The sequence below is a fragment of the Pipistrellus kuhlii genome, unplaced genomic scaffold, assembly GCF_014108245.1.
Source record: "Pipistrellus kuhlii isolate mPipKuh1 unplaced genomic scaffold, mPipKuh1.p scaffold_m20_p_25, whole genome shotgun sequence".
In the NCBI taxonomy this organism is placed as follows: Eukaryota; Metazoa; Chordata; class Mammalia; order Chiroptera; family Vespertilionidae; genus Pipistrellus; species Pipistrellus kuhlii.
This window is the reverse complement of record NW_023425524.1, coordinates 605,291-630,933: the sequence shown is the minus strand read 5'-3', so window position 1 is coordinate 630,933 and position 25,643 is coordinate 605,291. Positions and strand designations below refer to the sequence as shown.

General features: G+C 56.6%; 2 protein-coding genes across 3 annotated transcripts in view; both read left to right on the top strand.

Annotated features, from left to right (window-relative positions):
• NID1 (nidogen 1) overlaps positions 1-12,114 on the top strand; it is a 37,332-nt gene extending 25,218 nt beyond the window's left edge. For both annotated transcript variants that reach the window (XM_036453505.2, XM_036453504.2), the window contains exons 11-20: positions 2,144-2,293; positions 3,592-3,714; positions 4,416-4,640; positions 5,895-6,067; positions 6,763-6,889; positions 7,616-7,787; positions 8,818-8,975; positions 9,735-9,858; positions 11,208-11,320; positions 11,470-12,114. In XM_036453505.2, coding sequence (XP_036309398.1) covers positions 2,144-2,293; positions 3,592-3,714; positions 4,416-4,640; positions 5,895-6,067; positions 6,763-6,889; positions 7,616-7,787; positions 8,818-8,975; positions 9,735-9,858; positions 11,208-11,320; positions 11,470-11,591 — 1,487 coding nt within the window. In that variant the 3' untranslated portion in view covers positions 11,592-12,114. The remainder of the gene's footprint in view (positions 1-2,143; positions 2,294-3,591; positions 3,715-4,415; positions 4,641-5,894; positions 6,068-6,762; positions 6,890-7,615; positions 7,788-8,817; positions 8,976-9,734; positions 9,859-11,207; positions 11,321-11,469) is intronic.
• An 11,214-nt stretch (positions 12,115-23,328) lies between these two features.
• Positions 23,329-25,643, top strand: part of LYST (lysosomal trafficking regulator) — a 58,899-nt gene continuing 56,584 nt past the window's right edge. The window contains exon 1 of the mRNA XM_036453551.2: positions 23,329-23,389. The gene's annotated coding sequence lies outside the window, so the exon portion shown is untranslated. The remainder of the gene's footprint in view (positions 23,390-25,643) is intronic.

Genomic DNA, 25,643 nt, shown 5'->3' with positions numbered 1-25,643 from the left:
CGATGAGAGAGAAACATCCACCAGCTGCCTCCTGCACATCCCCTACCAGGGATGAGCCCACAACCAAGGCACATGCCCTTGACCGGAATCAAACCTGGGACCTTTCAGTCCACAGACCGACGCTCTATCCACTGAGCCAGCCTGGTTTCGGCTATTAATATATTTTTTATTGATTTCAGAGAGGAAGGGAGAGAGAGAGAGAGATAGAAACATCCACGATGAGAGAGAATCATGGATCGGCTGCCTCCTGCACGCCCCACCCTGGGGATGGAGCCCACAACCAGGGCATGTGGCCTTGACTGGGAATCAAAAACCCTGACCTCCGGGTTCATTTATAGGTCGAGACTCAACCAACTGAGTCAGGCTGGCCGGGCATTCCTCCACCAATCCTTCTCCTTATTCTTTTTAAAGCTATTAAAAACAGTTAGACTTGTTTTTCCCTTCAATCGATGGCTTTGGGTTTCGTATGGAGGGTCCATCCTTGTAGGCATGCGTGTCATTACCTGCTTTGGGTTGATTCCTTCCTAATGGGGGTCTACAACACTATTTGGGGCCATTCTGCCTGGGGGAGGGGGTGGGTCTCCATTTTACACGCCACCCGTAGGAACAAGGCTCCTCGGCCTTACCCAAGTCCATGCCTTCACGCTATGAATGAGGCTCATTGTTGCTTCAGGCTGATGGTGATGACGGTGGGGGTGGTGGGCCAGCCACAAAGGAACAGATTGAATCTTTCTGCGTTTGCCCCACGGCTGCCCTTTGAACTGCTGGCTCCAGGAATTTGGAGCTCGGGGATTCTTGCATCATTCCAGTCTGGAGGGCAGCAGCATGCTGAATGGGCCCCGTATGAACCCAGCGTTTTTCTCCCCGATGTGAAACAGACTTCTCGTTGACTGCCTCGCTGACCCACGTCCTTGCCCTTTGCTGTTTGCTAAGCCCCAGCCTGCTTTCTGTTTGCTCTGTCTTTAAAACAAAACAAAACAAAACAAAAAACTTGTATCTTTTTAAAAAAATATATTTTATTGATTTTTTACAGAGAGGAAAAGAGAGAGGGATAGAGAGTTAGAAACATCGATGAGAGAGAAACATCCACCAGCTGCCTCCTGCACACCTCCTACTGGGCATGTGCCCGCAACCAAGGTACATGCCCTCGACCGGAATCGAACCCGGGACCTTTCAGTCCGCAGGCCGATGCTCTATCCACTGAGCCACACCGGTTTTGGCTTTTTTTTTTTTTTAATATATATTTTTATTGAGAGGAAGGGAGAGGGAGAGGGAAAGAGAAAGAGAGAGAGAGAGATCTCGCGCAACGATGAGAGAGGATCATGGACCGGCTGCCTCCTGCTCATCCCCTGCTGGGGATGGAGCCTGCCACCCGGGCCTGTGCCCTGATGGGGAATGGAGCCGTGACCTCCTGGTTCGTAGGTCCACGCTCAACCCCTGAGCCACGCCAGCCAGACCGTTTGATCCGTCTTGGAGCTCGGAAGCGGCGGCCAAGGTCGCAGGGGCTGGGAGGCCCCGGGGCTGGAGGGAACAGGCAGTCCTCATAGTTTGCCGATGACCCAACATCTGTGCGTGGAAGCAGGCCAGGCCCCTGTGCACAGAGGGGAGAGTTCAGCTGCTGAGGTCACTTCTTTTTCTTTCTTTCTTTTTTTAACGAGAGAACAACAGTTCCTGTGTCTTTGGCCTCATTTCCCTCCCTGCTTTTTGAGATGGAGATTCAAAGATTACAGGCTAGCCCCCGCTGGTGTGACTCAGGGGATGGAGCAGTGTGGGGCGTGCAGGAGGCAGCCGATCCATGATTTTCTCTCATCACCAATGCTCCTCTCCCCCCCCCCCTCTCTCTCTCTCCTTATCCCTTCCTCTCTGAAATCAATGACAATATGTTTGGGAAAAAAGAGAAAAAAAGCCAGGCCAGCTCAGGTGTCACACGGGGAGGCCCGATGGAAGGCCGAGTCCAGGTGGGAGGAGAGGGGAGAGAGGCGAGACGGGCACCAGCCAGCGGGGAGGAGGGGGGAAGCCCGTGAGATGCCTGGAGGTCTGGGGTCCGAGGGGACTGAAGTGCTGGCGTGGGGGGGTCTGGGAAGGGCACGGGGTCTCCTCGGGGGCCTCCCTTGTGAACGCTGTGTCCCCCTTGTGTCTGAAGCTGCCGCGGACGAGCGTCCCATCAACCACTGCGAGACCGGCCTGCACGACTGCGACATCCCCCAGCGGGCCCAGTGCGTGTACACCGGCGGCTCCACCTACACCTGCGCCTGCCTGCCGGGCTTCTCCGGGGACGGCCGGGCCTGCCGAGGTGCGTGCGTGTGTTTGTGTGTGTGTGTGTGTGTGTGTGTGCGCGCGCGCGCACGTGTGTGCGTGTGAGTGCGTGCGTGTGAGTGCGTGCGTGTGCATGTGTGTATGTATGTGCATGCGTGTGAGTGTGTGTGTGCGTGAGTGTGTGTGCGTGCATGTGTGTACGTGGGCACGTGTGCGTGCATGTGTGTGCATGTGCGCGCGTGTGCATGTATGTGTGCATGTGAGTGTGTGTGTGCGTGCGCATGTGTGTGTGTGCGTACGCATGTGAGTGTGTGCGTGTGTGAGTGTGTGCGCGCACATGTGTGTACGTGGGTGCGTGCATGTGTGTATGTGTGTGTGTGCATGTGCGCGCATGTGTGTGCGTGTGAGTGTGCGCGCGTGTGTGCATGTGTGTGTGTGTGTGTGTGTGTGTGTGTGTGGACTCTGACGTTTCCCTCTGTATGACCCTGAAGAATACCTTAGTGCCTCGGTTGGCAAACTTATCCGTCCGCAGAGCCAAATACCAACAGGACAACAATGGACATGTCTCTGGAGGGCCGACTTTTTTAAAAGGAAACGTCTTCTAACGCCACGTCTTCCACACAGACCCGCCCAGGCCGTGGCGTTCTGTGGAAGAGCCGCCCTCCAGGGGCCAGAGAGCCGCGGTTTGCCGACCACAGTCTGGCCCTACTGGGTTGTGATCATACGCGGATGGCCGTCTGAGCTCGGGTTTTTAATAGGAGTGATTCGTTCAGCTCCGTTGGGAATGGGGGCTCCGCGTCATTTTTACGTAGGCGTTTGAACTACGCGTTTTGTATTTTATTTATCTATTTTCTTCCATTTCGTTTTATTATTTTCTTAATTTTTTAAAAATATATTTTAATGATTTTTCACAGAGAGGAAGGGAAAGGGATAGAGTTGGAAACCTCGATGAGAGAGAAACATCGACCAGCTGCCTCCTGCACACCCCCTACTGTGGATGTGCCTGCAACCAAGGCACATGCCCTTGACCGGAATCGAACCCCGGACCTTCCAGTCCGCAGGCCGACGCTCTATCCACTGAGCCACACGGGTTTCGGCGGAGACTTGTTTTGATAACGTTGAGGGGGTTATGGTGATAATTAATGTTGAGGGTGTTATTGCGATCATTAGTGTTGAGTGACTGTTGTGATCATCAAACGCTGGGTGATTGTCTCGGTCGTTAACGTCCGGTGTCCCCAGAGCAGACACAGGGCCCTGTCGCGCTGAGCCGGTGGCTCGGGTGACGGTGTGAGCCCCGGACTCCGGAGGAAACTGTGTCCTGGGATTATCTTGCAGACGTGGACGAATGCCACCCGAGCCGATGCCATCCCGACGCCTTCTGCTACAACACGCCGGGCTCCTTCTCCTGCCAGTGCAAGCCTGGGTACCGGGGCGACGGCTTCCGCTGCGCGCCCGGAGGTGAGGGGCCGGGACGGGGGCACCAGCCCAGCGGGGAGGAGCGGGTGGAGCCTGTGAGATGCCTGGAGGTCTTTCACAGAGAGGAAGAGAGAGGGATAGAGAGTTAGAAACATCGACGAGAGAGAATCATCCATCAGCTGCCTCTTGTACAACCCCCACTGGGGATGTGCCTGCCACCAAGGTACGTGCCCTTGACCAGAATCGAACCCGGGACCTTTCAGTCTTCAGGCCGACGCTCTATCCACTGAGCTCGGAGGTGAGGGGTTGGGACGCCGGGCATGGGCCGGCCGGTGCCCTGTCCCTGAGTCTGAGTGCAGGGCCCGGGAGGGGAGGGGAGGGGAGGGGACGGGGGATGGGTGAGCTCCATGCCAGGCCTGAGGTAGAACAGAGCACGGCAGCCGAAGCCGGTGTGGCTCAGTGGATAGAGCGTCGGTCTGCGGACTGAAAGGTCCCGGGTTCGATTCCGGTCACGGGCATGTACCTTGGTTGCGGGCACATCCCCACTGGGGTTGTGCTGGAGGCAGCTGATGGACGTTTCTCTCTCATCGATATTCCTGGCTCTCTATCCCTCTGTCTTCTTCTCTGTAAAAAATCAATAAAATGTATGCACCAGACCCGGGGGGGGGCGGGGGGGGGGGGCTCGGGCGGGATCCCCGGTGACCGCGTGGCTGACCTGTCCCCTCTGCCCGTCTCCCCGACAGAAGCCGAGAAGACCCGCTGCCAGCTCCAGCGGGAGCACATCCTGGGGGCGGCGGGGCTGGGGGACCAGCGCCCGCTGCCCCCGGGGGTGTTCGTCCCCGAGTGTGACGAGCACGGGGAGTACGCGCCCACCCAGTGCCACGGCAGCTCCGGCTACTGCTGGTGCGTGGACCGCGCCGGCCGCGAGCTGGAGGGCACCCGCACCAGGCCCGGCGTGCGGCCCCCCTGTGAGTCATGGGGGGCGGCGGGTGCTGGGGGCATCATCGGGGGGCCCTGGCCTGCACCCCATTCCCTCCCTCTCCTCTCCTCTGCCCCCTCGGCATCCCCACGGCCCCCTGTCTCTCCCCTTCTCCTCCCCCGCTGCAGCCCTGCTGGGGTGGGCATCAGAGAGGGCACCTGGCCTGCAGGCGAGCGCCCTGCGGCGGGCAGCCTGGCGCGGCAGGGACGGCAGGGACCCCGGAGTCTGCCCACACAGGGGGCAGGAGGACCTCCACCCTGGGTGCTGCTCCTTCCCGGCCGGGCCCCGGGCCCTGGAGGTCCGAGGTCCCTGAGGCGGCAGAGGGCTCAGAGGTGTCCGCAGCCGTGGCCGTGGGACCCGGGTTCCCCGGCGCCCGTTCCCTGCCCCTTACCCTGAAGGGGGGGAGGGCGGGGAGCCGAGGCCACGGCAAGACCAGCAGTGAGGAGGCAAGGCTGCACCCAGAGGATCAGCCCCCGGCGCCCTGAGCTCGGGGAGCCCAGAGGGGTCCCCGCCTCCCAGCTCAGCAGCCTGGGGCCGTGCGGGTCACTGTGAGGCCACATCCAAAGCCGGCGTGCACGGAGAGGCCACCTAGCTCTAGCAATCCGGGGGCCTCAGGGTCTTTGGTTCCCGCACTTTCGGGTGAAAAACGGTCATTGTGTGCCTGTGGTCTGCGGTGCACGCAGGTGACCTGGCATGTGGGTGTGTGTGTGTGCAGGTGTGTGTGTGCACAGACATGTAGGGATGTGTGTATGGGCGCGTGCACACAGACGTGTACAGGTGTGTATGCAGGTATGTGTGCACAGGCCTGTGCAGGTGTGCATGGGTGTGTGCAGGTGTATGTGCATGGGTGTGCACGGACGTGTGCAGGTGGGCATGGGCGTGTGCAGTGTGCATTGGTGTGTGAATGGGTGTGTGTGGGGCGTGTGCGGGTGTGTGTATGGGTGTATGTGCAGGTGTGCGCAGGCATGTGCAGTGTGCAAAGGTGTGTGTGCGCAGGCGTGTGCATGGGAGTGTGCAGGTGTGTGTACGGGTGTATGTGCAGTATGCATGGGTGTGTGTGGGAGTGTGTGTGGGCGTGTGTGGGAGTGTGTGTGGGCGTGTGTGGGAGTGTGTGTGGGCGTGTGTGGGAGTGTGTGTGGGCGTGTGTGGGCGTGTGTGTGGGCGTGTGTGGGAGTGTGCGTGGGCGTGTGCAGGGGAGCACCCTGCCGCTCTCAGCCTCCTCACGGCCCTCTCCTGCCCCCAGGCCTGAGCACGGTGGCTCCCCCGGTTCACCCCGGGCCCTCGGTTCCTCCCGCCGTGATCCCGCTGCCCCCCGGGACCCACCTGCTGTTTGCGCAGACGGGGAAGATAGAGCGCCTCCCGCTGGAGGGCAGCACCATGAGGAAGGCGGAGGCCAAGGCGCTGTTGCACGCCCCGGTGAGCAGGCGCGGGTGACCCTTCCTCTCTGGTGTCATTAAAAATATATTTAAAAAATAATAACCCCTCCGAGTCAATAAGACACGTTTAAAAACAGACCAGCGCGCCGAAACCGGCGTGGCTCAGTGGGTAGAGCGTCAGCTTGTGGACTGAAAGGTCCCCGGTTCGATTCCGGCCAAGGGCATGGGCCTTGGTTGCGGGCACATCCCCATTGGGGGGGTGTGCAGGAGGCAGCTGGTCGGTGTCGCTCTCTCATCGATGTTTCTAACTCTCTAGCCCTCTCTCCTCCTCTCTGTAAAAAAATCAATGAAAATATATTTTAAAAAAACAGCCGAAACCGGTTTGACTCAGTGGTAGAGCATCAGTCTGCGGACTGAAAGGTCCCGGTTCAATTCCGGTCAAGGGCATGTACATTGGTTGTGGGCACATCCCAGTAGGGGGTGTGCAAGAGGCAGCTGGTCGGTGTTTCTCTCTTCGATGTTTGTAGCTCTCTATCCCTCTCTCCTCCTCTCTGTAAAAAATCAATTATATATATATATATATATATATATATATATATATATATTTTTTTTTAATTTAACAAAAAAACAACAACAAAAAACAGACACTATAACACAAGAGTGGCAGGGCCCCTCCCTGCGGGCCCTCGGGTGCTGGTGGGTGGGCCCTCTCACCGGGTCTGTGCTTCTCACCAGGATAAAGTCATCATCGGCCTGGCCTTCGACTGCGTGGACAAGATGGTCTACTGGACGGACATCAGCGAGCCTGCCATCGGGAGGGCCAGCCTGCACGGCGGGGAGCCGGCCACCATCATCCGGCAAGGTGGGCGGCCTTCCCTCCGGGCGTGGCTCTGGGCAGCAGCTGAACGAAACTCCTAGCTCACAGATGCTGATGGAGACCCAGGACGGTGGGCCTCCTCAGGACTGCTTTGCTTGGCTGTGTTTTACCAACATCCAACACAGTTAGCCTGGCCAGCGTGGCTCAGGGGTTGAGCGTCGAGGGAGAGAGAGAGAGAGAGAGAGAGAGAGAGAGAAAAACATCCATGAGGAGGTCAGGGTTCGATTCCCGGCCAGGCACATTCCCAGTAGGAGGGTGTGCAGGAGGCAGCTGATGGATGTTTCTCTCTCATGGATGTTTCTAACTCTCTCTCTCCTTATCTCTCTGTAAAAAAATCAATGAAATATTTATTAAAAATATTTTATTGATTTTTACAGAAAGGAAGGGAGATGGATAGAGAGAAACATTGTTGGGAGAGAAACAACCATCAGCTGCCTCCTGCACACCTCCTACTGGGGATGTGCCCACAACACAGGTCCATGCCCCTGACCGGAATCGAACCTGGGACCCTTCAGTCCGCAGGCCGACGCTCTACCCACTGAGCCACACCGGTCAGGGCACCCGTGGCATCTGTTACCGTGTCGCACACCACGTTCCTGCTAGTTGTCTCTACGTGCAAGGATCAGACGGGTGGGAGGCAGCCCCACGGGGGCCGGGAGCCCCAGTGCCCACCTGCCTCCCCGGTCCGACGTGCCCTGCCCTTGCCCCCAGGCCTGGGAAGCCCCGAGGGCATCGCCGTGGACCACCTCGGCCGCAACCTCTTCTGGACGGACTCCCGCCTGGACCGCATCGAGGTGGCGCGGCTGGACGGCACCCAGCGCCGTGTGCTGTTCGACACGGGCCTGGTGAACCCCCGGGGCATCGCCGCGGACGCCGCTCGAGGGTAGGTGTGCCCGTCCGTCCGTCCGTCCGTCCGCGTGTGCGTCCATCCGCTCTGCTCGTGTCCGTCTGGCTGCTCTCCGGTGGGGCTCCAAGGCCAGCCCACAGCTCCAGCTGGTGGCGATGGGTGTCCATGGGGAAAGGCCGGCCCCCGTGGCAGCGGTGGATCTGGTACCACATCCCACTTTCCCATCTTTTTTATTTAACAGGTATTTCAGAGGAAGGGAGAGGGAGAGAGAGAGAGAGAGAGAGAGAGAGAGAAACATCCATGAGGAGAGAGAATCGTGGATGGGCTGCCTCCTGCACGCCCCCCACTAGGGATGGAGCCCGCAACCTGTGCAAGAGCCCTGACCAGGAATCGAACCCTGACCTCCTGGTTCCTAGGTCAACCCTCAACCATTGGGCCACACAGGCGGGACACACTCTCCAATCTTTTTTTTAAATATATTTTATTATTTTCTACAGAGAGGAAGGGAGATGGAGAGAGAGTTGGAAACATCAATGGGAGAGGAACATCCATCAGCTGCCTCTTGCACCACCCCCCCCCCCCACTGGGGATGTGCCCGCCACCAAGGTCCATGCCCCTGACCGGAATCAAACCTGGGACCCTTCGGTCCGCAGGCCGACGCTCTATCCACTGAGCCACACTGGTGAGGGCGCCACTCCCCATATTCATGCCTGCCACTGTCCTTTTGTGTGTGTGTTTTAAAAATAAAGACTTTTATTGATTTCAGAGAAGGGAGAAAGAGAGAGGAACATCCATGATGAGAGGGAATCATGGATGGGCTGCCTCCTGCACGCCCTCACACTGGGGATCCAGCTGCCACCTGCCACCTGGGCCTGTGCCCTGACCGGGAATCGAACCGTGACCTCCTGGGTCTTGGGTCCATGTTCCACCGCTGAGCCCCGCCTGGTGGCCGGGCGGTCTGCCCTGTCCTCCTCAGAGGCTCTTTCTCAGTGGTTTCCATGGAACGTCCTCTGGTGCCTCCTCCTCACGTCTCTCCCTCGCCCCCCCCCCCCCGGGTCCCCCTCAGGAACCTCTACTGGACGGACTGGAACCGGGACAGCCCCAAGATCGAGACCTCCTACCTGGACGGCACCCACCGCAGGGTCCTGGTGCAGGAGGACCTGGGCCTGCCCAACGGGCTGACCTTCGACGCCTACTCCTCGCAGCTGTGCTGGGTGGACGCAGGTGAGGCCCGGGCGGGGCCGCCCCGGCCGGACAGCGAGAGGGTCTGTCCCGGAAAGAGGGCGTGAGGGGGCTTTTACCTCTCCTGCACAAAAATAGCTGCATTTTCTTTCTCTTTTTTTGGTTCCTTTTTTATTTATTTTATTTTTATTTTTACCTTTTTATTAATTCTTTTACTGATTAAGATATCACATATTTGTCCTCAGCCCCCCATTGATGGCTGCCTTTTCTTGCTCGGACAGTCGTGGTTTCTCGGGGCCTGGCGCTGTCTGGGGACGCGTTTCCATCACGGAAGTCGGGGGTCAGCACAATCCAGCCCCTGGCGTCCGGCCTGAACACTCACCGCCCCCCCCCCCCCAGCTCTGGTGTCACCCGGGGCCTGGGATCATAACATTTCATTTTATTTTTATTTTTATTAAATATTTTTTACTGTTTTTTTTTACAGAGAGGAAGGGAGAGGGATAGAGAGCTAGAAACATCGATGAGAGGGAATCATCGATCAGCTGCCTCCTGCACACCCCCCACTGGGGACGTGCCTGCAACCAAGGTCCATGCCCTTGACCGGAATCGAACCTGGGACCCTTCGGCCCGCAGGCCGGCGCTCTGTCCACTGAGCCACACCGGTTCCGGCTGTCGTTCATCGTTTTTTATCGGCTCGGCTCTCGAGAGCCAGGGCCCGGCGCATCTCCCCCCTCCCCCTCGCTCGGTGACACGGGGGCCTCTCCCGGGCGGGGACCACGAAGGCCTGTTCTCCCCCCGCAGGCACAGGCCGTGCCGAGTGCCTCCGGCCGGAGCAGCCCGCCCGCCGCCGGGTCCTCGAGGGGCTGCAGTACCCGTTCTCGGTGACCAGCTTCGGCAAGCACCTGTACTACACCGACTGGAAGACGTGAGTCCTTGGCCTGACCTCTGGCCTCCGAGATACCCCTTCCACCCCCACCCACCCCGGCTGGCCTTCTGGTGGCCAGGAGATGGGTCCCCTGGACACAGCAGGGTGGGCCGCGGCCTCCAGTCTGTCCCTGGGGCTTGCTGAGCCCTGAGCACCCCTGCTCTCTCCCCCGGAGCCGGCCTGGGGGTCCCCCGGCGGGCGGGCTCCCTGCCCACTCCCTGCTCCCTCGTTGTTCTCCGGCTGCGTGTGCCTCTGGCCCTTGGCCAGCCCTCCCTCCCGGCCAAGAGGAGGTTAAGCCGAGCAGGCGCTGTGGCTGGGCCGCGGGCACAGCGAGCAGATGTCCCGGCTCAGAGTGGGGACAGCGGCTCCTGGCCTTTGCTTTTTAATACATTTTTATGGATTTCAGAGACAGAGGAAGGGAGAGGGATAAGGAGACAGAAGCATCCATGATGAGAGAGAACCATCGACCGGCTGCCTCCTGCACGCCCCTCCTGGGAATCGAACCATAACCCCGGCATAGACCCTTGACCGGAACCGAACCCAGGACCCTTCAGTCTGCAGGCCAACGCTCTATCCACCGAGCCACACCAGCTAGGGCTCTGTCCTTTTTTTAAGAAGACAGGGAAGCCCAGCGGCATGGCTCAGTGGTTGAGTACTGACCTTTGAACCAGGAAGTCACAATTCTATTCTGGTCAGGGCACATGCGTGAGTGAGGGGCATATAGGAGGCAGCAGATCGATGATTCTCCCTCATCATTGACATTTCTATCTCTCTCTCTCCCGCCCTCTCTGAAATCAACAAAAGCATACACACACACACACACACACACACACACAAATACACACACATATATATACACACATATACACACATATACACACATATACACACATATATTAATATATACACACACATATATACATATATACACACACATATATAAATACACACACATATATATACACATATATATACACACATATACACACACATACACACACACAAGCAGACTCAGCTGTATGGCATCTACACACACACACACACATCTATGCACACACTTATATACACATATACACATGTCTGCGCACACATATACGCATAGACACACATATATACATACATATATATATATAACATGTATACACACATACACATACACACACGTACATATAAAAGACAGGGAAATGCAGGCTGACCACCCCGCGGAGGAAGGGCTGGCTGGGGGCAAGGCCAGGGGATCGGATTCCGCCCCCCAGCCTCCCGCGTCTCCCCAAACCTCGGGGCAGCTGCTCCGCGGAGGGAAGTGGGAGCCGCCGGCTGCGTGTGACCTCCGCCTCTGGTTCTCGCAGGAATTCCGTGGCCGCCGTGGATGTCGCCGTGGCCCAGGAGACGGACACCTTCCACCCCCACAAGCAGACCCGGCTGTACGGCATCACCACGGCCCTGGCGCAGTGTCCCCCAGGTAACCCACCCCCCCGGGCCCTCCTGCCCCAGCCTGGCACCCCGGGCACGGCTCCCCCGCTCAGCCACTGAGCCACACCAGCCCGGGCCCCTGCCACGGCGTGGCCTCCCCGTGCGCGGAGGCTGCGAGCTGCCTCCTGCCTCCTCCAGGTCACAACTACTGCTCCGTGAACAACGGCGGCTGCACCCACCTCTGCCTGGCCACCCCGGGGAGCAGGACCTGCCGCTGCCCGGACAACACCCTGGGCGTGGACTGCATCGAGCGGAAATGAAGACCAGAGCGCGCCTTGGTTCCTCACCGGGGACGTCGCAGCAGCAGCAGCAGCAGCAGCAGCACCCGACCGCAGAGGGTCTGGGCCGAAGACTGTCTGACCTGGCGGCTGAGCGGCCGCCAGCCTGAGCCTTAACCACGTTCCCCTCACCGTTTCCCCCAAAACGGAAGCCCCGAGCTTCTGGAATGGGGAAGTGCCTACCCCTACACAGAGACAGGACACACACACACACACACACACCCGCCACTCCCCAAACCCTTAGACAAACGAATACAGCCCCGGGGGAGGGTTGTATGTGTTCCCCAACTTAGCACCCTCGTGTGGGGAGCGGACCCTCCCAGGCCTGAGCCGTCCCCCTGTGGCCTTATAAGCTCACCCGCTCGCTGACACGCCCACTACTTTGTCAGCGCCTAGACACCGGCAAAGGCTGCAGCCCATGGGAACCTAAATCAGGAGAGAGAGCCTTACCCTGAAAACTTGGGGGGCACGTTTCCCCCCCAAGAATCACAGCATGCGGGGAGCACACAGGTTGTTTCGATAGCCCAATCCATACATGCATTTCACCTTTAAAATATATATATATATTTCTTTATTAAGGTATCACATGTTTGTCCTCAACCCCCCATTCCAATCCCCCACCCTCCCTCGCCTTCTTTTTTTATATTTATCATTCATTCTATATCAAGCCGTCTATATCTAAACGTCTGTCGTGATTTTGTATGATTTTTGTACGTGTTTTTTTTTTTAAATGGTCAATTCTTGAACCATGGAGACCATTGAAGGTGCTTATTCACTGTCCCTCTCCCCCCCAGTGTATACACGTGTTGGGTGATTCCTTGAGTTTACAGCTATATAGATAGTCGTGTAGACAAATGAAAATAAACACATTTTTGGTAATACGTCTTCCTCCGTCTTGCTTGAATGAAGGCATGCATGTCGGGAGGTTGGTCCGCGAGGGAAAGACAGCCGTGTGACAATTCTCGACCCTATGATGAGAGAGAATCATGGATCGGCTGCCTCCTGCAAGCCCCCTCACCGGGGACCAAGCCCGCCACCTGGGCCTGTGCCCTGACCGGGAATCAAACCAGTTGGTTTCCCAGGCGAATCCACAGAAGGCTGAGGGGCATGGGGTCGACTTAACTCAGCCACACGCCACCCTGTTGTCAGTCCTCCCCCCGAGGATATTCCTCCATTGATTTTCAGGGAGCGTGGAAGAGAGAACGAAAGTCAGAGAGAAACATCGATGTGAGAGAAACACATTGACGGGTTGCCTCCTGCATGAGCCATGACTGGGGCCCTGGCCGGGGAGGAGCCTGCAAGCAAGGTACCCCCTTGACCGGAATCGAGCCCAGGACCCTGTGGTCCACAGGCCGATGCTCTATCCACTGAGCCACACCAGCTAGGGCCACCCCACCCTTTTGGACATGGTGTTCATTTTATTTTATTTTATTTTTTTTAAGAAAATGTCCATTTTCTGATCCTGCAGAGAAGAATCACTCTTTAAACCACAGTGGTAGATGTGAAGCCACTGTGGCGCCTGGCATTGTAAGGGTGATGTCATGGTCTTATATTTTTTAAATATATTTTATTGATTTTTTACAGAGAGGAAGGGAGAGGGATAGAGAGTTAGAAACACCGACCAGCTGCCTCCTGCACACCCACTACCGGGGATGTGCCCGCAACCAAGGTCCATGCCCCTTGACCGGAATTGAACCTGGGACCCTTCAGTCCGCAGATGGACGCTCTATCCGCTGAGCCACACCGGATTTGGCAGCCTTAATATTATTATTTTTTAAATATTTTCATTGATTCCAGAGAGAGAGAGAGAGAGAGAATCATGGATGGGCTGCCTCCTGCACGCCCCTCATGGGGGATCAAGCCCTCAATCTGGGCCTGTGCCCTGACCGGGAATCAAACCTTGGCCTCCTGATTCCTGGGTCCGTGCTCAGCTGCTGAGCCCCGCCCCGCTGGGCCAGCACAGGCTTACCACCCCACCTGACCTCTCTCTGCAACGAGGCAAACCTGCAGCGAAAAGCGTTCCCCAGGCCATAAAAAGGTAGGTTTAGCGTGGTTTTTGCAAACTTCTTTTCGAGGGGCGTTCAAGCTCACACGTTCGCAGATGTAAAGGAGGGGGAGACAGGGCCCAGAGCCCTCCCTGCCTTGCAGGACTGCCCCCGCCTGGCTGTGGCTGTAGGATGGGCTCCCCGGTTGCCTGAGGCGCTGGTGGGGCCAGGTGAGCCCAGGTGTCAGTGGGCCTGGGCTTCCCAGCAGGTGTGACTGGTTGTACTGGAGGTTCTTCTCGGATGTAGTTCCATCAGAGGCCACTAGAGGGCAGGAGAGACCGCTTCATGCCTGCCTCTTTTTTTTTTTTTTAAGAGGTCTTTTTAATATATTTTATTGATTTTGTACAGAGAGGAAGGGAGAGAGACAGAGAGCCAGAAACATCGATGAGAGAGAGAGTCATCGATCAGCTGCCTCCTGCACACCCCCTACTGGGGGATATGCCCGCAACCCAGGTACATGCCCTTGACGGGAATCGAACCCGGGACCTTTCAGTCCGCAGACACCAACGCTCTATCCACTGAGCCAAACGGGTTTCGGCTTCATGCCTGCCTCTTAAGCATGGGTGTGGGGCTGGGGCATGGGAAGGGGCGCGGTTTGGGGGTGGGGGTGGGGGGTTAGGGGACGGGATGGGGTGAGGCTCCAGAAGGCCCCGTAACTTCCCCTCGAGCAGCAGGCTCAAACTTTCTTACCACCCTGCTCTGGAACTTGCTTCATCTTGGTGGGTTGCCTAACCAAAGGGAAGTCAGTCCCCCTGTCAGTTTCCCAAAAGTGTTCAAGCCTCTTCACTTCAATGCGGATTCCAGCTTCCTCCCAAAGTTACCCCACAGGCATCAGGGCGTCTGGGGGCCCGGGGGCCACCGCCTTCCTTCCTGGGCCTGCGTCTGTGTGCACCCCGGTGCCTTCCCCTCCGCGGGGGCAGGACCCGGAGCAGAGCCTCCTGCAGCCTCAGGAGGGACCCACCCTGCAGACGCCCTGACCTTGGGCTGGCGGCCTCCAGAGCCGGACCCCAGGGCTCTGGGTAAGCCTCTCGGTCTGCGGGGTCGGTGACAACAGCCGAGAAACAGATCCACACCAGACATGTTCACGGATACGCAGGCTCCATCTCGGTTCTTGCCCATCTGAGGTTTCTTGGGATTAAAACCTGGGTTTCAGCCGAAACGGGTGTGGCTCAGTGGATAGAGCGTCGGCCTGCGGACTGAAAGGTCCCGGGTTCGATTCCGGTCAAAGGCATGTACCTTGGTTGCGGGCACATCCCCAGTGGGGGGTGTGCAGGAGGCAGCTGGTTGATGTTTTTCTCTCATCGATGTTTCTAACTCTCTATCCCTCTCCCTTCCTCTCTGTAAAAAAATCAATAAAATATATTAAACAAAACAAAAAAATTCAAGTTGAGCGCTAACTGGTGTGGCTCAGTGATAGAGCATCAGCCTGCGGACCGAAAGGTCCCAGGTTCGATTCTGGTGAAGGGCATGTGCCTTGGTTGCAAGCACATTTCCAGTGTGTGTGTGTGTGTGTGTGTGTGTGTATTGTAGGAGGCAGCTGATCGATGTTTCTAACTCTCTATCCCTCTCCCTTCCTCTCTGTAAAAGAAAATAATAATAATAATAATTTCAGGTTGAGAGGGAGATGGGGGAAGACGACACCTCCCCACTATATTGCCGATGGCGGAGCCTTGCAGGGGGGAATCCCCTGGCTTCCTGGTCCCAGCTGTGGTGACTGGAGCCACCCCCCTCCCTCCCAGGGTCACTGCACACGCTGGCACCTGGCTGGGCAGGGGGGATGCATGCACTGAAGGGACAGGCCTGCCCTGGCGCCCCGGGCCCTCTGCTGGGCTGGCCGGGAAGGGGAGGGGAGGGAAGGGGTAGGGGAGACGCTGTGGCCGGTCCCTCGGGCCTGCAGGTCCCCCGTGGCCCCGCCCACGGGCTCTGCAACACTTCCTGTTTGGGGATCGAGGCCCAGCAGTGAAAGTGGCGAAGAGGAAGCTGTGGCTGTGCCTGGGGGAGGGGGTGGGGTGGGGTGGGGTGAGGGCAGGGCCGCCTTCCGTTGCCTTTGGGGGTGGAGTGCTTCTGGGTTCTCCTGCAAAGGCCCAGGGGGACGTGGGCCACTCCCGGGGGCTCTGTGGGGGCCCCTGGAGACCACAGAATAGGGGAGACCCTCACTCAGACTCTGCTTCCTCTGCCATCACCCTACCCCACCCACAGCCGCCCCCACCCCCACTCACCCACCCTTTCCTCACGGGCACTCCTCACACGGCCCTGAAATGGCCTCTTTAACTGATTTCAGAGAGGGAAGAAGAGGAAGAGGGAGATAGAAACATCCATGCTGATGCCCTAACTGATGTGGCTCAGTGGGTAGAGCGTCGGCCTGCGGACTGAAGGGCCCCAGGTTCGATTCCGGTCAAGGGCATGGACCTTGGTTGCGGGCACATCCTCAGTGGGGAGTGTGCAGGAGGCAGCTGATCGGTGTTTCTCTCTCATCGGTGTTTCTAACTCTCTATCCCTCTCCGTTCCTCTCTGTGGAAAATCAATAAAATATATATATTTTTTAAAAAATGAGAATAATAAAAATAAAAAAGAAACATCCATGATGAGAGAATATCAAGGATCGGCGGCCTCCTGCACGCCCCACACTGGGGCTCCGGCCTGCACCCCGGGCCTGGGCCCCGACCAGAATCGAACCGGGACCTCCCGGCTCCTAGCTCGACGCTCAGCCCCTGAGCAGCTGGGGTCCGAGGCCCCATTTTTTTCCAGAGACTTTCTCGCTGGCGGAGTTCGTCCTTCGGCAGCTCGGGGCTGTTTGTGGCTCCCGGGATGTGGCAACCGTGGCCATGGCCTCCGAGAGGCGTTTTCCATCGGGATGGACGTTACCCCACAGGCCCCCCGGCAGGAACTGGGCAGGCCTCCCTGACGCAATCGCAACCGCCGGCCGTCCCCGGGAAGCAGGACAACGCTGGCTGCGGGTGGGGCGCCCACAGAAGAAGGGGCCTGGGGCCCGGCCGGTGTGGCTCAGCGGGTGAGCATCCACCTCTGCACCAGGAGGTCGAGGTTCGATTCCCGGTCGGGGCTCCACCACTGAGCCACACCGGCCGGGCCAGGTGCACCAGGCGGAAGGGCCATGGGTGGCTACAGCCGCCCGGGGCCGTGTCCCCCGTGGGGACCAGGCAGCGTCTGCAGGACGCCTCTCGCCGGGCCGGTCTGATCGGCTCCCCGCGACCGGCTCTGACGATGTGCTCGGGGCTGACACGTTACATAAAAGATAACCGAGTGAGTCACGCAGGAGGCACATGATGCTGGGGAGATGCTGCGGGGCGAGCGATGTCTGGATCCTCCCCCACATGTCCCCAGCGGCTTCTAAACACGCCACGCCCTCCCCGGGTGGCGGGTTCCTCCCGTGCACCCCTCCCCTGCTCTCAGGCCAGAGAGCGAGGACCCCACAAGGGCTGGTGGGATTGACCTCTGAACCAAGAGGTCAGGGTGCCATGCCCGGGGAGGGTCAGGGCACATGCCCGGATTGTGGGCTCGATTCCCAGTGGGGGGCGTGCAGGAGGCAGCGGGTGGATGATTCTCCCTCATCATGGATGTGTCTATCTCTCCCTCCCTCTCCTGTCGTCCCTGAAATCAACCGAAAATATATTTTAAAGTATATTTAAAATAGGCCAAAACCGGTGTGGCTCAGTGGTAGAGGGTTGGCCGTAGCGGGTGTGCAGGAGGCAGCTGGTCCATGTCTCAAACTCTCCATCCCTCTCTCTTCCTCTCCGTAAAAAGTCAATAAAATATTAAAAATAAGATAATAAAATAAAATAAAATAAAAAACAGGCAGGAGGCCTTCGGCCTCCGGCCCAGGACACACAGGAAACCTCAGAAACACCAGGAAGGCAGTGAGCTGCACCCTGCCGGCCGGCGGGCCGGCCGGCCGGCCGGCCGGCCGGACGGCCGTACCCCTCTGGCTGTGCGTGCTCTCCGGTTGATTGACAGCAGGATGGAGTCTCGGAGGGACGGGCTGCGGAATCTGATACCCGAGTCCCTGTAACGGGATTGTCGGACACCGGCCCGCGGGGACCTTGGCTCCCGCCCTTTGTCCGGATCTCATTTCGCCGGCGACAGGATGCCAGGGGGTTGTTCGCTGACAGACTGAGCGGCTGTCCGCTTTGGATGCCTTCCCTGGGCACCTGCTTCGGAGAGAGCAGATTAACCGCTTTTAATGGCTCAGTGGACAGAGCGTCAGCCTGCGGACTGAAAGGTCCCGGGTTCGATTCCGGCCAAAGGCATGGACCTTGGCGGCGGGCACATCCCCAGTGGGAGGGTGTGCAGGAGGCAGCTGATCGATGTTTCTCTCTCATCGATGTTTTTGGCTCTCTATCCCTCTCCCTTCCTCTCTGTGGGAAACCAAAACTATATATATATATGTATATATATATATATATATATATATATATATATATATATATATACACACACACACACACACACACACATACACCCGAAACCGGTTTGGCTCAGTGGATAGAGCGTTATATTCTCTCGTTTTTGTTTTTGTTTTAGTTTTTAAATATATTTCATTGATTTTTACAGAAAGGAAGGGAGAGGGATAGAGAGCTAGGAACAATGATGAGAGAGAAACATCGACCAGCTGCCTCCTGCACACCCCCTACCGGGGATGTGCCCGCAACCAAGGTCCATGCCCTTGACCGGAATCAAACCTGGGACCTTTCAGTCCGCAGGCCGACGCTCTATCCACTGAGCCACACCGGCTTCGGCATATTCTCTCTTTGGAGAGCCACATTTTTTAAACTTAAACTTCTAACGCCACGTGGTATTTTGTATATATATATAAAATATATTATATACATAATGTATATTTTTAAAGCAGCATTGCCGGGAGCTTGGACCCCCGAGCATCTCTGTTCCCCGTGAAATTCGAATCCCCCCGGAATGGCCTGTGCGGATTCCGGAAACATCCGTGTGAGAGACACACACGCACACCCACTGCTGGCCTCCGGGGCCGGCCTTCCCGCCTCCATCACGGGTTGGGGTGCGGCCACTCGTGCCTCCTCATCAGAGCACCGGCTGACTGAGCCCGCGGCCCCGCCCTCGTTGGCATCGCCAGTCTCCCCGGCGAGGCCCGCCGGGCGCCGCCCGGCCTCTCCTGGGCGCCGCGCCAGCCCCTGACTGACTGACTTCCTGGGGCCCAGACTCCGCTCCCAGCCACCACATCAGAGCCGGAGCCTCGGCTCAGGGGCTTCCCTGGGGGAGGGGGGCCGAGGGGGAGGCGCCTGCCGCGGGCGGCCCCGGTGCTGGCCCCAGAAGGCCCCCTGGCTGGGGTAGTTCAGTGGTTAGGCGCCGGCCTGCTGCAGCCCTGCGAGGCACATTCTAGTCTTCTCCCCATTCTATTTCACTTTATTTTTATTTTTAAATGTGTTTTATTGATGTTTTTACAGAGAGGAATAGAGTCAGAAACATGGATGAGAGAGAGAAACATCCATCAGCCGCCTCCTGATGAGAGAGAAACATCAACCAGCTGCCTCTTGGGGATGTGCCTGCAACCAAGGTCCATGGCCTTGATGGGAACCGAACCCAGGACCACTGAGTCTGAAGGCTGATGCTCTATCCGCTGAGCCAAACCAGTCAGGGCTATTTTATTTTATTTTTTAAAAAATACAGTGAGTGGCCCAATTATGATGATCTCTGGACGCATTATCATCTGTGTCTCCAATGGGCACCAAAAGGATTCTCTGCTTTTGCTGGAGATCAACCACCTATTGCCCTGAGCTTTCTGTCAGCCAGGGCAAAGGGGAACATCGATCAGGCGCACGATGCGTAGTATCTTTGGCATCGAATAAACGAGGTGCTCAAGAGAAGCACATGGAGTGGCCAGATGAGTATGCGTTCAGGGATCGTCATCATCATCTGGCTACTCCGTGTGTATTTTTATTGCTTGCAGAGAGGAAGGGAGAGGGAGAGAGAGAGATAGAAACATCCATGATGAGCGAGAATCATGGGTGGGCTGCCTCTTGCGGGTCCCCCCACACTGGGGGATGGAGCCCACAACCCGGGTGTGTGCCCTGACTGGGAATGGAACCCTAACCATTGAGCCACACCGCCGGGCCGGCAATAATCAATACGTGTTCTGAGTGTTCCTGGCAGTGCGGAAAGCAGAGAGATGCTGAGCAGCATTCACAGAATTGCGCTGAGACCACAGCGCACAGGGATGGGGTTCAGGGGTGGATGCTGTGGTTCCCACCCATCAGAGCCGCACAGCCGTGACATGTTCCGTTCGATCATAAAGGTCGCCCGAGGCCCACGGAATATCACACTGGCATTGCCGCAGCCCCAGGCGGACACCCTGGCATTTGGGGTGAACACGTCATCGGAAACAGCCCTGACTCCCTCCCTCCCTCCCGCGGGCAGGGGCCCTCAGATCCTCCGCCAAAGACCTGAGGTCGAATTTCCAGCTCCTCTTTCAGGCTCTGGGCCTGGCTCACAGGGAGCGTCTCCAGGATTAGCGAGCGTCAGCGCTCATCGTGAGCCACTCAAATGCCATTTCACAGGCCCGGCTGGTGTGGCTTAGCGGTTGCACGTTGTTGACCTATGAACCGGGACAGGGGCGGCAAGCCCCAGGCGGCTCTTTGGCCCCTTGCGAGTGGCTCTCCCCACAAAATACCACGGCCTGGGCGAGTCTAGGTTGAAGAAGTGGCGTTAGAAGAAGTTTACGTTTTAAAAAATATGTGGCTCTCCAAAGACATGTCCGTCGTTGTCCTGTTGACATTTGGCTCTGTGGACGCATGAGCTTGCCGACCACTGAGCCAGGAGGTCGGGGTTCGATTCCCAGCGAGGGCACATGCCTGGGGTTGCAGGCTCCATGCCCAGTGGGGGCGGGGGGGGGCGTGCAGGAGGCAGCCAATCCATGATGCTCTCTCACCACGGATGTTTCTCTCTCTCTTCCCCTCTCCCTTCCTCTCTGAAACAAATAAAAACAATAGTTATAATAATAATAATACTTTTGGCAGAAACCGGTTTGGCTCAGTGGATAGAGCGTCGGCCTGTAGACTGAAAGGTCCTGGGTTCGATTCTGGTCAAGGGCATGTACCAGTAGTGGGTGTGTGTACAACAGGCAGCTGATCAATGATTCTCTCTCATCGATGTTCCTAACTCTCTATCCCTCTCTCTTCCTCTCTGTGAAAAAAATCAATAAATTATATACTTAAAAAATAATAATAGTACTTCTGCACAATAACAGAATTTACAAACCAGGATGACTCTCCCCCACATGGCCCGTGGCTAATTAGTTTTCCAGCGCTCCCAGGAGATTGTCTGATTTAAGATGACCCCCCCGCTCAGCCTGGAAGGGGACAGAGGGTTCTTTTCCGAGAATAAATAATAAATGAACTGGCCTCCGAGTGGCCAGGCCTGAACTCCCGGCAGGGGCTTTGTGGCTTCACAGAGCGTGTGCAGGGGAGGAGGGACGGGACATGCTGAGCATGTGCAGGGGAGGAGGGATGGGACATGCTGGTGGTCTTGAGAAACCAAGATGTCACCGCCAAAGGAACATCAGACCGTTCGCTCTGGCCTTGTCCTGGCCGATGAGCAAAATGAGCCCCTGACATGTGGCAGGGTTTGCTCAAGTCTCAGAGCTGCTGAGTCCCAGCAGGCTAGGACCAGAGCCTGGGCCCCTTGACTGGAATCCGTCCTCTGTTCACTCTGCTCTCCAAAAAATAAACCCGGCCGGCGTGGCTCAGGGGTTGAGCGTCGACCTAGGAACCAGGTGGTCACGGTTCCATTCCCAGTCAGGGCATGTGCCTGGGTTGTGGGCTCGATCCCCAATGAGGGGCGTGCAGGAGGCAGCAGATGGGTGATTCTCTCTCATCGTTGATGTTTCTATTTCTCGCTCCCTCTTCCTTGTCTGAGATCAATAAAAATGTATGTTTTAAAAGAGGAAGAGGAGGCCAAAACCGGTTTGGCTCAGTGGATAGAGCGTCGGCCTGCGGACTGAAAGGTCCCAGGTTCGATTCCGGTCAAGGGCATGGACCTTGGTTGTAGGCACATACCCGGTAGGGGGTGTGGAGGAGGCAGCTGGTCGACGTTTCTCTTTCATCGATGTTTCTAGCTCTCTATCCCTCTCCCTTTCTCTCTGTGGAAATGAAATAAAATATTAAAAAGAAGAAGAAGAAGAAGAAGAAGAAGAAGAAGAAGAAGAAGAAGAAGAAGAAGGAGAAGGAGGAGAAGGAGAAGGAGGAGAAGAAAAGGAGGAGAAAGAGAAGGAGGGTAAGGAGGAAGAGGAGGAGAAGGAGGAGAGTTACCCAGAGAGACAGATCACAAGCCACCAAACCAGAGGAAACGTGAAATAAGTGATTATTCACTTATTCAACCCATTTTTTGTTGAGCATCTACTAAGAAGGAGGTTCTGGGGATAGAGCAACGAACCCAAAAGGTGCCTTGTGTCTGTTCCCATGAGCCTCCGGGAGGCAGGAAGACAGACAATACCAAAGGAAGCAAAGAACCACGCGATCGGATCGCTCGTGGTAATGAGCGCGGTGGAAGGACTCAGGGGGAAAATGGAGGCGGAGCAGGGACGGCTCCTAAGGATGTGGTTTCCCAGCTCAAGTGGGCAACGACAGGAAGGCACGGAGGAGGGGCGTGGAGGGCTGATGCATGATTCTGTCTCATCATGGATATCTCTATCTCTCCCTCCCTCTCCCTTCCTCTCTGAAATAAATAAATTAAAAAAAAATTAAATTAATTTCAGAGAAGAAGGGAGAGGTAGAGAGAGAGAGAAATCAAAACATCAATGCTGAGAGAGAATCGTGGATCGGCTGCCTCCTGCATGCGCCCCCCCCTCCCCCCCACCCCGCACTGGGGATGGAGCCCACAACCCTGGCATGTACCCTTGACGGGAACTGAACCCGGGACCCCTCAGTTCTCAGGCTGATGCTCTTATCCACTGAGCCACACCAGCGAGGGCTGAAATGAATAATAATAATAATAATAATAATAATAATAATAATAAAAATAATAATTAAAAAAAGTACCGCTGATCCTCACGGGGACCGATGTGCCCCTCCCCCTCTGCGGGAGAATCAGGGCTTTATGACTCACAGGAATCACCTCGAAATCACTGACTGGAAACCCCGACTGCAGCAGAGGGATCGCCCGGCTTTGCCAGATTCCCCATGTGACCCAAGCGTGGCCACCCGCCAGGGAGCCGGAGGGAGGGAGGGAGGGGGGGGGAGGGAGGGAAGGCCACTCGCCTTCCTGGTCACACAGATTCCCAAGCCCCGTCCCCGCATGACAGGCAGCTTGGGCTTCGGGGGAGCGGTCTCCAGGGTCGATCTGGCTTGGAGGAGAGCAGCGGTGGAGCCAGAGCGCTGGGAGCATCCTCTTCTGGGGGAGCTCCCCCATCCTTCCGTGGGGGGGGGGGCGTGTCCCGAGGCCCTTGGGGTGCAGGACGCTACCACCTTCGCCATCTGCTCCTGCATCCTCCTCGGGGGACCTCAGGGCGTGCAGGGGATCTGCCTTGGCCATCGGAGGGGGGGTCCGGCGGCGGGACTCAACTGTGCGTGTCCTCTGACGCGGGGACGGGGATCCTGCCCGAACTCAGCTGAACAGAAGCCAGGATCGAACCACAGGCGAGCGGTCCAGGGCCCGGAGGCCTGTTTCTCTGCAGGAACCAGGGGATGTGGCCGTGAGCATCCCTGCAGAGGGACTGCCGGAGGGAGAAGGCTCCCTGAGCTCCTGGAGAAGGTAACACCGTGTGGGCGGGTTCACGTTTTCTTTTCTTTTCTTTTTTCTTTTCTTTTATTGATTTTCCACAGAGAGGAAGGGAGAGGGATAGAGAGCTAGAAATGTTGATGAGAGAGAAACATCGATGAGAGAGATACATGGATCAGCTGCCTCTTGCACACCTCCTACCGGGGATGTGCCCACAACCAAGGTACATGCCCTTGACCGGAATCGAACCTGGGACCTTTCAGTCCACAGACCGACACTCTATCCATTGAGCCACACCGGTTTCAGCAGGTTCACGTGTTTCTGAGGCTTGCCGGTGCCAGCCGAGGGTGTGGCGGCTTGGGGTGGGCAGGCTGGGTGCCCAGCTGAACCCACGGGGGAAAGGGGGTCAGCAGGCGGGCTCCGGGCATCCTGGAATTCTCGGGAGCTTGCTCAGACTCTCTCATCACTGATGTTTCTCTCTCTCTCTCCCTCTCCCTTCCTCTCTGAAATATATAAATTATATAAATAGTATACATGCACACATATTCATACATAAGACAGATGATCAGGAGAAAAAAAACAAATTTAATTTCAGATGTATTGGGATTTTAGGAAAATACAAGCCCCCAAAGGCAGTCAGCCAAAGAACGGAGCTGAGGAATGGATTAGGGGCTCGGGGCTTCTAATGGGGAGCAGGCCAGTTGATAGGAAGACAAGGAGAGCAGATACTGGGACAGCAGATGTTTGCCCGGCCAGACACGGGAGTCTCTCAGATAAAAGGCTTATCTGTGGCAATGGTGCTCTTCCTGGCGCAGGCTCCCTATCGGAAATCTTTCAGGCAGTTAAAGGGGCGGCCCCAGTTTCCCCTACTTGGGCTGGGTCTTGATTGCCTTCGGCACAAAATAAGCCATATGCCAAAGCGGCACATTTTGGGGGTGGCATATTCTTGAGGTTTTTAAAAATATATTTTATTTATTTATTTATTTTTATATTATTTTTTTTTTTTTACAGAGAGGAAGGGAGAGGGAAAGAGAGGAACATTCGATGAGAGAGAAGCATCAATCAGCCACCTCATGCACACCTCCACCTGGGGATGTGCCCGCAACCAAGGTACATGCCCTTGACCGGAATCGAACCCGGGACCCTTCCGTTTCCAGGCCGATGCTCTATCTAGTAAGCCAAACCGGCTAGGTCTCGGGTGGCATATGCTGCTCCCCTTTAGGATGTTGCCCATCCCTGGAGTATTTGCATTTTAAAAGTTTATTAATTGATTTGAGAGGAACACACACACACACACACACACACACACCCTGATGGGCCACCAGGGATCAAACCAGGAATGGAACCCGAAACCTTTTGGTGGGTAGGATGATGCTCCACCCAATGGAGTTACACTCTCTGGGACCACAGATTTGCATCTTTAAAGATCGCCAGAGGAAGTGGGCAACCTGTGCCCAGAGGCGTGAGCTAGTAATGGCTGAACTTCAGAGTTCAGGGGGAGAACCCCTTCAAACCACATCTCGGGGCAATTAGCACCTTGCTTGTTATTGAGTCAGAGAGGAGTGGGAGAAATTAAAAGTTGCATTTGGTATGCAGCTTAAAGGAAAATTATTTCTATTTCTTTTTAAAAAAATTTCCAATAAGAAGAGTTTATTTAGAAGGCCACAGCGGTAGAAATGAGCTGTAGAAGGAATGGGCTTGGGAAGCAAGTGACAGAAGCCAGACCAGGGGGCCCTTGGCGGTTAGGAGAGAGAAGGACAAAAGTTCCCCATGCCTGGGCTGGGAGCGAGGGGGAGGGGAAAGGCGTGGCCCACACTCTGGGCCCTTCTTTCACCCTAAGAGCTTTTAGGAGCTAAGCGAGGGCATTTTGGAGGGAGTCCCAGAGGAGGATCTCAATAGGTCTGGGATGGTCGATTCCAAAGCAATTCCTGTCCATTTGTAGACCATGCACTTAGGTAGAACTTGAACCCTTGACCCCCTCAGACCTCAGAGTGCTGGCTCTGTCTCCAGGACCCCGGACACGTCACAATGACTGGGGGGTGAGGAACAGTGTCCTCTAAAAAGGTCAAATGGCCCCGGCGAGCTGGACCCGGCAGGCATTGCCAGCGATGCAGCCAAAACACGCTTGCGTTGAGCCCAGGGCTGCCCCCCTCTGCAGGCGCCGCTATTTTAAGACACAGAACGTTGACCACGCGCCGTCCACTAACTACCGCGTTGGAAGGAGGCTGGGTTGGAAAATGCATCTTTGCTGCGCTAATTGCACAGCGGCTCGGGCTCCGTTAACCTC